This window comes from Poecilia reticulata, chromosome 2 (assembly GCF_904066995.2).
Source record: "Poecilia reticulata chromosome 2, P_reticulata-male-v2, whole genome shotgun sequence".
NCBI classification, from domain to species: domain Eukaryota; kingdom Metazoa; phylum Chordata; class Actinopteri; order Cyprinodontiformes; family Poeciliidae; genus Poecilia; species Poecilia reticulata.
The window spans coordinates 26,974,640-26,991,188 of NC_088831.1; the positions used below are offsets into that span (position 1 = coordinate 26,974,640).

Genomic DNA, 16,549 nt, shown 5'->3' on the forward strand with positions numbered 1-16,549 from the left:
CTGAAAAAAAAAACACATACATCCACAGCATGACGCGGCCACCTCTTTGCTCTGTTATGCAGAGGACATATTAAAGAAGATGTTCAGTTGTAGAATTACGCCACTTTTTTGTGTCTGAAAAATGTTTTGTTTTGGCTTCACTGAAGCAGAAGACTTTCTTCAACATACCGGCTGTTTCCACAACATATTTATTGGTAAGCAGGAGTTTTGTTCTTCCAAAACGTCTCTCTTCTTTCCACTTCTAAAGCCCAGATTCACACTGTGCACATAAAAGAAAATGCTGCCATCTGAGCTTTGGACAACTTTCTACATTTCACACTAAATGCTACTAATATTAATGGTCCAGTTTGGGTGAATGATCGTGGCCATGCACTGTTTTAAGATATTTCACTTTTGTCACTAGATTCTTAAACCTAGGAAGGTTGGTTTGCAGCCTAACTCTGATTTAAACTTTTCTCCAAAGCCATTTGTTGTGTTCCCAGTTCTTCATGATGCTGTTTCTTCTCGAACAAACCTCCCAGACCTTCTCAGACCAGCTGGATTTATATTGTGTTAAAACTTTACCCAGGTGGAGTCTGTTGATCTGGTGACTTCTGAAAGCAGTTAGTTTTCCACTGGATTTTGTAGGTGCTTTGGAGCGATGGGTGGTAGATAAATATGGAGGCTACAGAGTTTTTTTATTTGTAAAAATTCACGTTTCCTTGTACTTCAACTTTACAATATTAGAGGTCAACTGAACAGTGTGGCAAATATACTTTCAAGATGAAAGAAGGACTTTGGAGCGAGAAATAGCTGCTGCTAATTAAGGCAGCGAAGAGGTTCCTGTGTTTTCAAATGGCAAATATTAAATGCATCAAATATCAAACGTGCCACAGATGTAACAGCAGATGTAACCACGGATGGGCTTTCTTTATTTTGCCTGCCTCAAGCTCAGAAAAAGATCGGTATGCTGTTATAGACATTTTTCTGCCCAGGGTGGTTATAGCTAAGGGATTAGCTATCTTCATGCACTGAGAAATGAATCAGACCTTTTCTTTTTTTTTTTTTTTTTGGTTACATGACTAATGCATGATTGTAACCTTTTTATGCAGTCATCTTGTGCTGTGATCTGGGGATAAAACTGGAGCTAAATAAGGGGAATAAATGTCACAACAGACTTGTTTGGTTAAGGCCTGAAAACCTGTTTCCATTTAACCACCACCTGAAAACACGAAAACCACAAATCAATCATATATTTTTTTTTCTTTATAATACCAGTAATATTCTCCAAAAAGCAATAAAACCATCTTACAGACTATGGAAAGATGCATTTATTTCAAAATATTCTTGAAGTACATTTGGGAGAAAATAAGCTTTTGAAAGGTGAGTTTGATGATCAGAACCAGACACAAGAGAGGATGGTACATGCACTACATAAATATTTTCCTCTGGTTTGAGACTTTGCATGAGATTCTCGGTCATGCTAAACGGTCAGCACATAAATTTTTAGTTATTGTTACTTTACGTCTGGGAGTTTAGAGCAGACGTTTACAGACACCTGGGGAATATAACTAGCATTCCACATGAAATGAAAGTTTTGTTTTTTGGGGGGTTTTGTATATCTGGAAATGTTTCGGTGAACTGCAGAACGAATGATCACAGCGCCCCGGGCAGCAATGACAAGGTCAGCGTCTGACTATCAGTGGCTCATGATTGGCTCCCCCCGCCCCCTCCCTGAGATGATGGCAGCTCACGTCGGTGCTGACTCACTCTGTGACACGCAGACCCGGCTCAGGGTTCCTGAGAACACGCTGCAGATCACACCTTCTCCTCTAGGTGCAAAGTGATGTCAGCATCAGTGCTTTGTGTAACCTTCTTGTTCCTCTCTACCCTAACGAACACACTGATACAGTGTTATGTAACTTTACAAGGGAAAAAGAAAAAAGCTAGTCTAGATTTCCTAATCAGACAGGACTTTGTGCCACATTTTATATATTTTCTTTAAAACCAGAGGGGGAAAGGAGATACACTCATTTATAACCCCACTGTTTAATAAGCCAGCAGCTGCAATTCAATTTATTTAAGAGACAAAACACCAATTTACTCCATTGCTAATTCTGCTTACATTATTACTTACTGCATTGAGCTCATTTTGATTATTAAAGAGTGTATACATGGTTTGAAGTCCTGACATAAGAAAACATAAAAACTACTGCAATTACTTTTTAAAACTCATGTTTCCTACTCCCAATTTAGCTTGCAAATTCGCAAGAATTAGTGTGAAAAATCATAACTATTTTTGATTAATAAAGCTTTGCTTTTTGGGGGTAATTAGCTTCTCAAGAAGTTTCTGTCTTACAACCAGGAGCAGCAGGTTAACATCTCAAAATCTCAAATAATACCTGAACGTTACCAAAGAGCTCATGTCAAAGTAAACAGAAGACAGGATTCAAAAGGGGAACAATAGGTGTCCAGGATTTTGTGCAAATTCTACATTGGAATTTTGAAGGGAAAAAAAATGATACAGATATGAAAATATACACGTGAAAAGAAATGAGTAAATTGAGCACTTTGAGAACTGACTGGTTTTATTCTATTTCCTGGGCAGCTGGAGCCGTTCGTTATTCTTCACTTGGCAATTTTCCCAGCATCTAAATTTTGAACTAATAGTTTGCATTTTCTTTACATTGGCATTTTTTAAAATTTATTTTTACTTTCTGGAGAAATTTGTGTCAAGTTAATCAACAATAACTAAAAAAAAAATATATATATATATATATATATATATATATATATATATATATATATATATATATATATATATATACTATAAATAGGTCTTCCAAGATATTTTCCAAAAATGTAGCTTAAGAGTTTTTCTGGCTCCAGTTTGCATCAATGCAAAATATTTATGTTCTTCACAAATCTTACTGGGGTTTTCTACAGTAAGTTCTCTGGTTTCTTCTACTGTCCAGAATGATATTAATCATAGAAAGGAGGGTGTATGAATAAATGTATCATATGTCCTCTTGTAAAAGATTTAGCTGCTTTCCCCCTAAGTATGCATCACTGGCAATGAGATATATACAAGCAACAAGACTTTGTTGCTCATAGAGGGAATATATATATATATATATGTATAGTATTAACCAATGCCTCATCTAAAACACCTCTAATCATTTCGATTAGCTGTTGCTACATGCAGGAACGACCCACAGACGAGACGAGGACAGAGACATCAGGAGGAACCATGTGCTTATCTATAAGTTACATGAAGTTAAATACAACACGGGTTTTCTAAGAACAGCAGCAAATGGCAGCAGTGCTTGGTCAAGACAGATGCTTTGGGAGGAAAGAGGGGCACATGTGGGTGAGAGAGTAAGGCATGACCGGCTGTGGTGGACAGGAGAGGAGATCTGAGCAAGAAAGAAAGAAAGGAAGAAAGCACAAAGAGGAGCGGTTCCAGTTGAGTCGCTGCTTGCTTCTTTTCTTGACCGATCGACCTCTCCAGCTCTCTCTCCACAACTTCAGGCCGCTTCCTCTGCTTTTCTCCCTCCCTGTAATTCGCTCCTCCGTTGTGCTGCGGTCTAAGTTCATGTGTTGCACTTGCGCATGGTCGACCGCAGCATCAGAGTGCACTCTTGAGGAACCTCTGGGTTTTCAATCATGCGCTGCCAGACCTGCTGCTCTTCCCCATACGAGTCCATCCAGTCCACCTCGTTCCCGTAGCTTTTGCCTTCAGGAAAACGAGACAAATATTTGGTTCAGCTTGTTGGAGCATTTAGAGATCCCAGAGGATGTTAATGTATTCCAGCTGAACATAATTGAAAGACAATATTTTCATTTTTAATGGTTTTGGTTAAATTACATCAGAAGGTATAAAATAAACCATGTCGCATGTTTTACAGTCATGTTTAAAAATCGGCTCCTAGTTTTGATCTGAAATATGTCGCGTCTAATTTTCAATATAACTTCATTATATTTTACCATCAAAAACCTTTATGTATTTTACTTGGTTTTATGCAGTTTTTAGAAATTGTACTCAAGTACATGTAAGCCAACTTATTTTTAATTGAATAAAAGTTAGAAGTATCCAAGAAATCACTCAAGTAAGAGTAAAAAACATGTCAGTGCAACTTTTTTGATTACATGCAAAATGGATTATGGTGGAAAATTAGCACTGAAACACAGCAGTGATGCTTTTCTACATCAGATTTGATTGGAATATAATGGAAAAACCTGGAAGAAAACTGAAAAAAACTTTTACCAGGCTTTTGACCCCAAGGAATAGTTTAAATTAAAGCATATTTATGTGGCCCAGTCAAAGCCCAAATCCAACTGAGAGTATGTGGCAATTGATGTTCAGAGTTGCTTTCCATCCAGTTTGGCATCTGAGGCCGTTTCTCAAACATATCCAAAAGCTTACACAATAACAAAGCTGAATATCTCAGGGGGTTGAAAGGCACATTTCTGAAAAATATATATGACTTTCCATCCACATAACAATGTTGTTGATTCATGCTGGTCTAGTGAATCAAATCCCAATAAGATACACTGACATTTCAGCTCATAATGTCATAAAAGTCCCCAAAAGGCCCAAGGAGTACGAATAGTTTTGCATAGAAGCTAACAAGCAGATTGTCAGCTGGTGTTTTCCTCTCCTACCTGTTCCCGCTCCCAGCCTGACTCCTCCTAGGAAAACATTGCTGGACAAAGCCTCTTTGTCCCACACGGTCAGCTCCAGGCAGATGTTGTTGAGGTCTCCGTCCTGCAGGCCGCAGTAAGTGAAGGTGTGGTTCCACTGCGGGTTCACGGTGCGCCGCTCCACCGCCGTCTTGTGCTTGGTTGACTTGTTGTTGTCTGGGAGGAGGTACCTGTGGGAGAAAGTTTACAGCTTCTCGTTACTCTGCTGTGCTGCATGCACAGTTGAACACGGACCGGCGCGTCTCTGTTATGCGATTCTTAACATTTGCCATCAGAAAGTGAGTCAGTGAACACAAAGTAAAGATTATTTAGGGCAAAAATATTGTCTGTAGCAGCAAGTAAGCAAAAAGTAAGAATCAAAAGATGGGGAAAAAATGAAGTGACAAAGTCTTAAAACATGAAAATGGTTTAAAGAAAAACATACAAAAAGTTAATTGAATGTGAAAAAACACAAAAAAGTTAGAATGATTTCTCTTTGAAGTGTCTTTCAGTGTAAATGTTCAAGGTCACCAACAGATAAGTAATCTCAAGGCAACAACAAATAGGCATAGACTGAGACAATTAGCATAGAAGAAGGAAAAGGACTAGATACATGCAAACAATTGACTAAGGCTAAAATGAGTACTGAAATAATGAAACATCACATAAGATGAGGAGAAGCAAGGGCCAGTAAAAACCCTTTATAAAAAGATTTTTACAAAATACATTGATTGAAAAACACTCATAAAGAATGCAAAGACATTTTTAATGTTGTGTTATTTACAACACAATACTGATGGAGGTTACTGATTAATCAGAGTAAAGGTACATTTAACATCTTTTTTTCCCCTTTTTTGCATCTTGAACATATTTACCAGGTTGGTAATTTAGTAAAAATTTAACTGGATGGTGGATTTTTTTTACAATAAATATATGTTCATATAAAGAGTGTAAAAGTGTTATTTTTCAGAAAATCTGAATCTCTTCTGTTAGATAATAAAGTAAAGAACAGAGTCTGGAAACTCAATGATTTTTCCATACTTTTTTTTTTTATCCAGATTTTTAGTAATAAAATCCAATTCCATACTTTCCAAGCTATATAATATCCACTTTTCCACAGGAATCCTGCATATATTAAGATTTTGTCTTGACAAATTTCATAATTATGCATCCATTATGCAGAACAAATGTCAACACCCTTATGTGTCTGATCGTAATGTGTCCCCTCAAATATCCCAAGCGCCGTCCTGAATCTCATCTCACCCTTTCATCTAATCTCACCCTTTCACAAACGGATCCGAAGTGCCTCCAGACTTGACCGCTGTTAGGTTTTTGGCCCCTTTGACCAGCAGCTCGACCATGCCCCCTTTAGGCAGCGTGAAGCTGCTCGCCTTCTTGCCTTTCAGGAAACTCTTCTTCACTGCAAACCCACGAGAAGACACAGACAAAAGTGGAAGAAAACAGATTTGTCAGCACACACGACTTCAGTGCCGTACTTCAGAGACCACTGGGAATAAAAAAGCTGCATGTTTGAAAGATTTGATCTCAGATGTGAGGGAGTTCTGTTTTTAGCTGCTGACAACTCAAAAAATGAGTCATAAATAAAAAAAAAAACCTTACAAGAAGAAATGTGTTTGACAACTCTCGGAGGACTCAACATTTCTACACCTGAAAACAAAGAACACAAACTAAAAGACACATTCACACACATTGATCACTTTGGCTGATAATTAAACTGTCTGTAAACGCGAGGATTAAAAGCTTTAAAGGTCCCATGAGAAATGAAAACGGTGTAGAGAGGAGTTCTGCTCTTTAGCTCTACAGTGAACAGAAAATGTGACAGTTATTGGGTCTAATATTTCAGAGTCTTTATAAAGAAAGTCGGCGTCTGGGTGACCGATGACCCTTGAACCTTTCCATATTAATCAGAGCTGTGAGTGTGATGGCTGTCTGGATGAATAAGTCAAAGGAAGAGTGCGGCAGACGGCATCCAGAGGTGTGAGGGGTAAAACAATACCCCCATTATTAAGAATGGACCGGCTTGACCATTTCTGAAATAAACAGTGGTCAGATATCCATCCAGAATTTTGCCAGAAGCCCATTTATGTCGACTAAAAGCAAATAATCAAGGTGCTATTTATTTATATTTGTGAGCCAGTATGTATAATTTTGACCAGCATGAAATAAAGAAAGTCCACAATAAATTCAATAGTTTAGAAAATGATTAAAGTTGGTGTGTTAGCTTTCTGCCCTGGAAACGGAAACGCTCAAATATCTCTTTAAGCGCGCAAAACGACATCACCTGCATTTTAACCTTTCATGGTCAGTTTCAGTCATTTAGGATTTCATGTTAATAGTTAATAGATAAAATATGCCATACCTGAGCCTAAACTATTTGAATAAGACAGAATATTCATTGCACAGTTTTCATTACATTTCGTTTTGAATCATATCTAGAAGCAGGGCGGTGACATTTCCCAGGAAAAGAAACAAACAAACAAATCCCCAGCTGTAAAAAAAAAAATGTAAGCAAACTTTCATCAACACAGGCAGCTGGAGATTACAGTAAAATGACATTTTTAAATGCAGCAGGTGGTGGGTGAGGATTCAGCTGTGTTTAATTTACTGCGGGAAGGTTTAAAGAACCCTGTGCCACAAGGTCGCGGTCTGAAAGCTTTCCTAAAACAATTAAAGCTTCTCACTTTCACCTTTCAGATTAATTTCTGGTTAATTTCTGGTTAGCTGCAGCTGCGCAGTTGTGTCACTGTATAACTTTATTTATCAGTACTGATAAATTACAGCTTTGCATGAGGCTTTGAAGGGGAGCAATCCACAAAAAGCAGGGGTAAAGTGATGGTTGGAGCGTATACTTAGGCTTAAATCAGTGTTTGCATGGGCGTATGCGTGCGTGTGTGTGTGTGTGTGTATTAGGCTTCAGCATCTGTTTATTGAAATGGATTAGAGTTTGTCCAGGCTAATGCTTGTTCAGACGGTGCTGATTGCAGACAGCTGCAGGTAAAACACAGAAAATACCTAAGTATCTCATTTACATCCAGTTCAAAATGATGCTAATTAGAAAAAAAACACATTGGACTGCAAGTGTGAAAACCTTTTTTGAGTCGAGTTTTGTCCTTTCTGTTTTACAAATTAGCATTTTCACATCCGACTTGCTAAAAAAAACCATCAAGATGCTGGAAGATAAGGAACAGAAAATAATCTCCAATGTTTTTCTCCGGCTTTGCAACAATTAGTGATGAGATGAGAGTGAGGAAAGGCAACTTTTTAATAGCGACTTGTTGGGTCAGATGGAACCGAGTGTTTAATTATAGTTGGGTTAGGAGAAAACTGCATTCATGCTTGTTAAAAATGATCGGCTGGCTGGTGGATTACTCATTATTACAAGCTCCTGCTGCGCTGCCAAACAGCGTTCTCACCCTCAAAGCTTCTTTTTATAGATCAGCAAGAGAAATAATAATAACTTCCAGAAAAACAAACTACCTGTTTCAAACTAAAATTAATTTAAATCCCAGCCCGTTATGAGTTTTGCAATTCTGGTCAAAAGTTGACATGAACTCATCATGGGTGTGATTGCCATATTATTTTCTTATTGATTTATTTTAGTACTTTTGTCCGAGGAGAAAAGCTGCAGAAGTTTGAGCGGCTATTATAGATTTTGCTCCAATCCACTGTCAAAACTGGAAACATTAACTAAAAGCAGGATGGCAGGATGTCACTTTGCAAATGGCATCGCATGTTTTTTTTTGTAACATTTCACAAGTTTGCAATGTAAACCTGGCTAGATTTGATCAATCATCTCGGGAGAACATGGAGAATAAGCAGAGTTTATTGGTGCAGACCTGGATTTAGAGCAAATTGTCCAAAAGCTTAAGGCCAATCTGCCAAACAGTTGCATCGTTTTGTCTGACCACAACATATTTTCTCAGAAGGAATTTAGTGTGTCCAGATGTGCAGCTGTACGTTTTAGCTGAGCTTCAGATGCCAGTTTTGGAGCACAATTTTACATTGTGATGACATTGTGAGTCATTTAACTGTAGTTATGATAGGTTCAGATTTTGACCATAATTGGTCAAAAGCACCAAATTTCTGGGGGTGCACATCACTAACGACCTCTCCTGGACTGTGAACACCGCGTCTCTAGTCAAGAAGGCACAGAAACGTCTGTATTTCCTGCGGAGGATGAGACGAGCACACTTGCCCCCACCCATCCTCAAGACGTTCTACAGAAGCACCATAGAGAGCATTTTGACCAGCTGCCTCTCTGTGTGGTGTGGTGGTTGTAGCGTCTCCGACTGGAAGAACGTGAGGAGAGTGGTGCGGACAGCAGAGAGGATCATGGGGGCCACCCTTCCCTCCGTTCAAGACCTTTCATCCCGGCGCTGCGTGTCCCGAGGCCGAAACATCGTCAGAGGCCCTTCACACCCACAGCATGGATGGTTCTCCCTGCTGCCCTCTGGAAAGAGGTTTCGAATCATCCGGTGCAGGACATCCAGGTTCCGAAACAGCTTTTTTCCACTTGCCATCAGACTGCTGAACTCCCAACCGTATTGCACTTGAAAATCTGGTCTCCACATTATATCTGCCTCTTGCACAGAACAAAGAACTCTTTTACTGTTATTCCTTCACTCTATATTTTTTATATTTATATACATATTTACTGTCCTGAGCTGTATGCAATGAAATTTTGTTTTGTATTCACCTTGTGTATGCAATATGACAATAAAGTTTTAACTAACTAACTAACTAACTAACTAACTAACTAACTAACTAACTAACTAACTAACTAACTAACTAACTAACTAACTAATTGTTTCTGAACATCCAAACACACTTTCTGTCACCTGTGAGTCCCTGTAGAGTTCAGCTCGGTGTTAAACATACCTTGAACCTGGTCCAGAGGCAGTGTGAGGTTTTTCTCTGCAGGAATGTACTTGAGCACGACAGTCAGCTCTCCTTTGTAGTGCATGGTGGAGTCAGTGCTGCTCTCTACCTGCAAACACACATGCGCAAAATAATCCTGAATCATCTGAAGCTGCTTCGAAGGAAGATCGTATACGACAAGGTGTGCTGCCGCTGGCTCCTACCCTGGGCTGCAGAGAGTACCACTCCTCTATCTGAGAGTCGAACTCCCAGGAGTCAAAGGTCAGCTCCACTTCTCCCAGGAAGCTGTTGTAGCCAAAGCGGTCGTGGTGCCACACGGACACCTGCAGGGTTCGAGTCTCCAGCTGCGAGTGGCTGATCACGTACTGAAAGACAGAGGAGAACAACGGCTTGTTGAGATCTGGTGTTCAGACTCGTCAGGGATGATTTCCTGTGACTGACTCTCAGGTTCTCGTTGAAAACGGGGTTGATGGTGTTGGGTCTGATGCTCGTCTTCCTCTTGCTCTGGCGGGACGTGTCAGGAAGCAGGTAGGTCTTCACGTACCTGCCAAAACAAAGTCGTTCGTCTTTTTTTTCCCACATTTACTACACTGACATGACTCTATGGGGAACAAATTATCATCAATTGTCATCAGGAAACCTCCGAGCGCTCTTACGCGTCTGTGCGCTGCCTCCTGTCGTCTCCTGTTGCCAGGTTGTAACACTTTTTCACCAGAACGTTGAGGGCGCCTGTTTTGTAGCTGTAGCTGATGTTGAGGAGAATCTCGCCGCTCACCCTGGCGTTTCCGTAGTCGCCCGTCTCGCTGTACATGCTCATCATGCTGTTGAGGCTGCTCTGTGACGCCAACACAGAGAAGACATGAGACGAGGGACAGGAGGAGAGGCGGGCCAGTTTTTTTTTTGTAATTACTCATCGCCTCAGCTAGCGAATTATATCGCAAAAATGAGACGTTCTCTGTGTTTATCAGAACTACAAAATGTAGTAAACTGTAGTAAACAAAATCTTTTTTTGATAGGAAGATGAAGAAATGTGTAACAAAACGTCAAATAAAACGGAGGTTTATTTCAGCTAAATAAAAATCATGCAGAGCCACAAATGTAATATCACCTCTTGAAAAAAAAAAATCATTTTTGATAAATTTTTCTTTCATAATGTCAGGATTTACAAAACATTTCATTGATCATTTCACCTCTTTGTCATTTTGTAGTTTTTCCCACTAGATAAAATCACTGACTCAGGTTATTGTTGTCTATGGTTGTAATGTGTCGCATTCACTTGACAATCTGAAACAATTAAGTGCAAAAAGTAGAAAAATCTGAAGGTGAGCAGACTCTTTTCCACACCACTATTTAACCAGATGATGCAGATATTAGAAAACAGACAGAAATAAAAATAGCAAACCGTGATGGCGCTATACGTAAAAGCAATGTGAACAGTTAAAGCTGCAGCAGTGGGGCATTTTAATAGAAAGCTTGCGCTCAGCCGTGCTGACTGAGTTTTACCCATTTGAAACCAGAGGAACAAACCTAATTGTGTCTCTTGCACGATACATACCTGCAAACTTCATTTCTCTATGAAGAAAAGAGTCCAAACCACAACGGTAACAGCAGGTAATTAACTCTGGAATTAGACAGACTGCTGGTAAACAGGAGGAAATAAAACCGTCTGAACCCAGCTGGAGTTAATCCATGCTGTCTTTTCACAAAAAGGAAAGTTTGCTTCACATATTTCCTCCAGCTACCGACTGTGATGAAGACGACTTTTTTTTTTTTTTCTATTGTGGGGAGTTAGGGAAACAATAGAGACAAATATTAGCACAAACGTCCACTGAGCCAGGCAGGTGTATGCAGGAAAGGTTTTGATATATTATTGAGCGATGGGTAGCAATATTTATGCTGCGGCACTGCTGCATCTTTAATGTAGCAGGAAAACAGCAGCATGCAGAACCGTGAAACACGGAGACTCACGGTCTCAGCGTCCGAGTCGGGGATGTTTAGGTACCCCCACCTTCTTTCTGTGCCGGGAGTGGAGGACTGGATTCAGAACGAGTCGGGAGGAGAGGGAAAGAGAGCCAAAGGGAAGGTTGTTGAAGCAATAGGCAGAAAACACAGCAAGACTGACACCAGAAAACCCCCATCATGCACACACCGTTACCGTGGTGATTATCAGATAAAACCTCAGAGATTAAGAGTGGTTGGAAATCAGCAAAGATGGCCAGCGCAAACAAGCAGCAAGATAGGAGAAGTGGAGAAGTGTTTCTGTTCTCACTGAACCAAAGAGAAGTCGGAGAGATGAGAAGCACAGAGCAAAATGTAGTTTTTTACCGGATACTTTTCATACATTGTACGCACATACATGTCAATGAATTAAACTATTATAGAAAACGTTAATTATTTAAGTAATTCTGGCTGATGTACCGCTTTATGGCTGATAAAACATTAAGAATTTAACATATTTGCATTTTTAATACAGAAACCTCATCCCACTGAGAAGTACTGTATGTACTCAGTACTTGATTGAGGCTAATTTTGCATGAATTGCTGTACGGCTGCAGTGTGGCATGAAGGGATCAGCCTCAGGATGCATAAAACTCCCAGAGGCATGAATCCATATTAAAGATGATGTATGTAAGTCGCTTTTAAGTAAAGAATCAATAGATAATAAAAATGGAAACACTTTATTTGAAGGAGTGTGCATAAGACTGACATGACACTGTCATAAACATGACATAACACCCGTCATGAACATGAAGAAGTCTCTATGAACATTAAAGACTGTTGCCGTGAAATGTCTTTCGGTAAATAATGACACTTTAATGCAAAGCTGAGTCTTTTAATTGACTTTTAATGTAAGTTTTAATGCATAAAAACATAGTTATTTACCAAATAATGCTAAGTTGACACTTTTAAAACGTTACAAGAGACATTATTTACCAAAAGCCATCATGACACCAGTCATAAACATTCATGAAGACTTATTCATGTTCATAACAGGTGTTATGTCACGTTTGTGACAGTGTAATGTTAGTATGCGCACCTCTTCAAATAAAGTGTTACCCCCCAAAAAATGTAAAGCATCAGCTGAACATTATATATCTGCTAATGGACATATTTCAACCTCTGAACATCTGCACCAATAAATCCTCTCGAAACAGGACACTCCTTGTGGCCTTAACATTTCTACATTTTCCACAAATGAGACGGCAGACGTCTCTCAGCTTCCCGCGTGAAAGCATGTTTTCGCCGCGCACGTCACTCTGATGACACAAAGCAGGAACTCCATCTCCAGCATCTCACGCTACAACTGCGTCACGTTAAGTTTGCTTAAACGCAGCAGGTTTGAGAGCGTGGGAGGTTTTCTTGACATGGCTCATCCCGCGTTAGCGCAGCCAACACAGCCAACACAGCATGAATGTCTTGCTCTGAGGGCATGTGTGCACAAGGACCAGGGCCGTGTCTGAGTGGCAGGGCAGGCATGTAGGACTTTCCAGAGGATGTGTGTCTTTGTTTGTGATTGCTTTAACTCGGTGTTACCGTTGATGCGGCGTTGCTAAGGCGTCCGCCCCTGCTCAGGCTGTGTGCCGACATCAGGGCGTCGATGTCTTCCTCTGCGTCCTCGTCGGAAAACTCCTGCAAAGAGACGGCGATCAGATGAGCGTGACATCTGGAAGGTCTGATCCGAACATCGCTGAGTGGGTGGGCGGACGGAGCCCGGCCCCGGCCTGGCCTGGCCCGGCCCGGCCTCCGTAAATTCAATCAGTCGAATCCGGACACGGCGTAGTAATCTGGTTTTCACGCGCTTGAAAACCACGACGTCACTGCTTTTACAGTCAACTCGAGAGCTTGACCGGAAGACTGGGGCAAAGGAAGGCGGAATCAGTGAGCGTTTCTCCGAAATGCAAATCCGCGAAGACGAAACAAAGCGGCGCCACACGCTGACCGCCTCGTCGTCCGCCGCCATTTGCAAACTACATCTGTTTAGATGCTCTTTGAAGTGAGCTCTGATGTGAAATTAGCATTCAAGCCCACAGCTGACGGATCCCGGTGAGTTCATCGGCCCACGCATCCCAAGTTTGACGCGGTTACACAATAAAGTGCGTCGCGGGTGAGGATTTGAGGGAGGTTAGGACTGAATATTCGTTATCTGTTAACTTCAGAGTCAGATGAATCAGAGTGTTTGGGGGGAATTTGATGGGAAAAGTGTGTGGTCACTGAGCAGAAAGGATGAGACGAAGCGACCGCGCTCACCGCTTCGTTGAGCCCGGGGACGGAGCGGCTTCTGAGGCTGAGGGCATCGTCGCTGTGTTCGGACCCCGGAGCTGACAGGTCCATCTCTGAGCGGCTGTGGTCTGGTGCAGGGAGGGAGGGCAGAGGGATGGATGAAGAGGCAGCAGTCCAAGTTTAGCAGGTCAAAAAGATGAAGGAAAAAAAAAATAATAATTCAAGCAAAAAATTTAAAAGTATTTCAAATGTAAAGGTCTTTAACTATCAAACATTTAATCTGATGATGTGGGACTTTTTTTTTTTCTCATCGATTCTCATGATCTTGGCAGCACATTTCCTCTGGTTTGGAGAGATCTTAACGTGCTACGGTCCTTTTTAAACCGTTTTAGATTTGAAAACAAACTAAAAGGCTTTTAGAAGACGTGTGGCGGAATAACATGAGTTCCAAAATGTATTAAAAATATAAAAAAATATAACTTAACGGGGGCAAATACTTATGTAAACACTTTTTTAAAACAAATATTTTTATTTGTCATTATTTTTTGCAGATATCAGTTTCACATTGACATAGGTGGTTTTCTTGTGTTTTTTTTTTTCAATTTTTGTCCAAAATTTATTGCTCATTGATTTGTAAAAGCAATAATTTCTCGACTGCAAGTCTTCCCTTTCTCTCTTTCAGTTGTTTCTTCACTTTTTAGCACCTTTGAGGACATTGTTGTTGTTGCTTATTACCTCAAACCTTAAAGCATGACGCTGCTGATTAAACCCCAACAAACTGTAAAATGCCTCACTAAATCAGACACTTACTGTGAGTAACAGGCTTTGTTACATTTGATTTTATGGTCTTTGGCTTCAATGAGGCTTAAACAATAGATTAAATAGACTAGATGTTAATTATTGAGCTTCAGAGCCACATGGGATATTTCCTGGGGAGCTGCTGCTGTTTTCCTGCCTTGTAGTTTTTTTTGTTGCTAAGCTTATTACCCTCAGGCTCTCACTCAATACTTTAAAAAAAACAATATCAAAATTGATTTCCTCTCAGTCTAGTTGTTTTTTTTCCTCATGAAACTACTGAATTATTCCTCTGTACTTGTCAGAAAAGGGGAACTAGAATTTAAAATGATAAGAGATCAAAAACTTTGACCCAAGCCGCTTCCTGCTGAAACAAAGCGGAGGATCAGACGACTCCTGCAGAGGGACCAAAATCATTGCTAATCACATAGTCTGCTAATTAAATCGCACAAAGGAGCTGTGATCTGAAAATAGTAAAGGAGAGAACAGCCTCTGCCCCGACGGTTCTGCATAAACCGCCTGACATCTGTGGTCACGACTGGAGATCTTCGTTAAAAACTAACGGCACTAATCAAAGCCATCCTAAAGCCTTCACACGCTCCAGTAAGAAGCTGAGACAACGGCTTTGACACTGAAAGAGACAAAGAAGAAGAGATTATACTTAAAAGAACACAAGAGCAGCAGCTAGAGATGAAGGAGCCGAAGTTAATGGTGTAATTTGCGGAGACGTGACTTCTGCTCTCAGCAGAGGGACTGATTTTATCCTTCCTGAAACACTGAACACGCCGAGTCGTCCCTCTCTCTCTCTCTCTGAGGTGAACTTAGACAGCCTAGCGTCACCTCTGAAGTGATCTGCTGCTTCTAGCACTTCATGAGGCTGTGAGCCGCTTCTCAAAATGTTTGCGTGCGTGTTGTGCTTGTGGGAGCTGCGAGACGGCAGCAGGAGTCGTGCTGCATGGATGTGGGGCGAAGGCAAGACAAGTCCGTGTTGCTACCTGACGACACAGACGCGCAGGACACGGAGATGGTCGGCGCGCCCGAGTTTGCGAGGTGAAGTCCCGTCCCTTCCTTCTCAGGCAGACCATCGCTGGAGCGCACACTGGCGACGCTCTCCGCTCCGTCGGGCTGCGTTCAAAAAACAAAACGCACAAGCTGCTGGAATAAACGCCAACCTGGGACACTTTATTTGGCGCTGAGTGTCTGTTCGGGTGCTACTGTCGCTGACCCTGACCCTCCGGTTGTTGCTGGGGTTGGGCGATTTATCTGGAGTTTGGGAACGGAGATTGTTGGGGACCGTGGGCAAACCCGAGGACTCCAACGCCACCGCAGTGCTCCTGAAAACGAGACACAAACCCTTTAAACATCACTGATTGTGACATGTCACATGCAGCTCTGGTCATCCTGAGCATGAGTGCAATTTAATGTCGGCCTTTAAGAGTTTATTTGATGGAGATATCAGATGCACAGATTTTAAACTTAGACTTTCTTTAAGCTGTTTATGCTTACATATATAAATATGCTCCCATTAACAACTAAATATACCCTCTTGAGCTAGTTGCAAATGAACCGCACACGTTTTATAGCAATCAACAAGCTTCAGTTTTAGTTATGTCTGAATATTTAAGCACTTCTCAGAACTGAAGTTTATGTAAAAAGGCTGCATTTCAGGCACTGACCTGACATTTAACCTGATTTATTTAGTTGTTTTTCCTTCTTTCGCATCATGATGGTGACTCCCACACTAACATCTAAAGTATGGTCATCAAAGTTACTCAGAAGAAGAATTTGAATTCAATGCATGTGAAATATAGGAGCCTACAAAACATTGCAACATTGGACCCATTGAAATGCAAATAAATAAATAAATCAGAATAACAGGAAGCTCTTGGAGTGACTTCAATCTAAGACCTACTGAACATTTATGGAGTAAACTCAGTGCGACAAGAGACCAATTGATTTAAATAAATGTTTT

At 40.8% G+C, this 16,549-nt stretch overlaps 1 protein-coding gene across 3 annotated transcripts in view; it reads right to left on the minus strand.

The window, feature by feature from the left end:
- Positions 1 to 3,217: 3,217 nt before the first annotated feature.
- The window catches only part of sytl5 (synaptotagmin-like 5), a 43,414-nt gene continuing 30,082 nt past the window's right edge, over positions 3,218 to 16,549 (minus strand). Inside the window, exons 7-18 of one of the 3 annotated variants that reach the window (XM_008401870.3) lie at positions 15,809 to 15,911; positions 15,573 to 15,702; positions 13,810 to 13,910; positions 13,096 to 13,191; positions 11,530 to 11,595; positions 10,218 to 10,396; positions 10,003 to 10,105; positions 9,765 to 9,926; positions 9,562 to 9,670; positions 5,944 to 6,082; positions 4,645 to 4,853; positions 3,218 to 3,715 (exon numbers count right to left, since the gene is read on the minus strand). In XM_008401870.3, the coding sequence (XP_008400092.1) occupies positions 3,573 to 3,715; positions 4,645 to 4,853; positions 5,944 to 6,082; positions 9,562 to 9,670; positions 9,765 to 9,926; positions 10,003 to 10,105; positions 10,218 to 10,396; positions 11,530 to 11,595; positions 13,096 to 13,191; positions 13,810 to 13,910; positions 15,573 to 15,702; positions 15,809 to 15,911 (1,540 nt within the window). In that variant the 3' untranslated portion in view covers positions 3,218 to 3,572. Of the gene's footprint in view, positions 3,716 to 4,644; positions 4,854 to 5,943; positions 6,083 to 9,561; positions 9,671 to 9,764; positions 9,927 to 10,002; positions 10,106 to 10,217; positions 10,397 to 11,529; positions 11,596 to 13,095; positions 13,192 to 13,809; positions 13,911 to 15,572; positions 15,703 to 15,802; positions 15,912 to 16,549 lie in introns of all 3 variants that reach the window. The other 2 variants (XM_008401863.3, XM_008401877.3) reach the window with 2 other exon arrangements.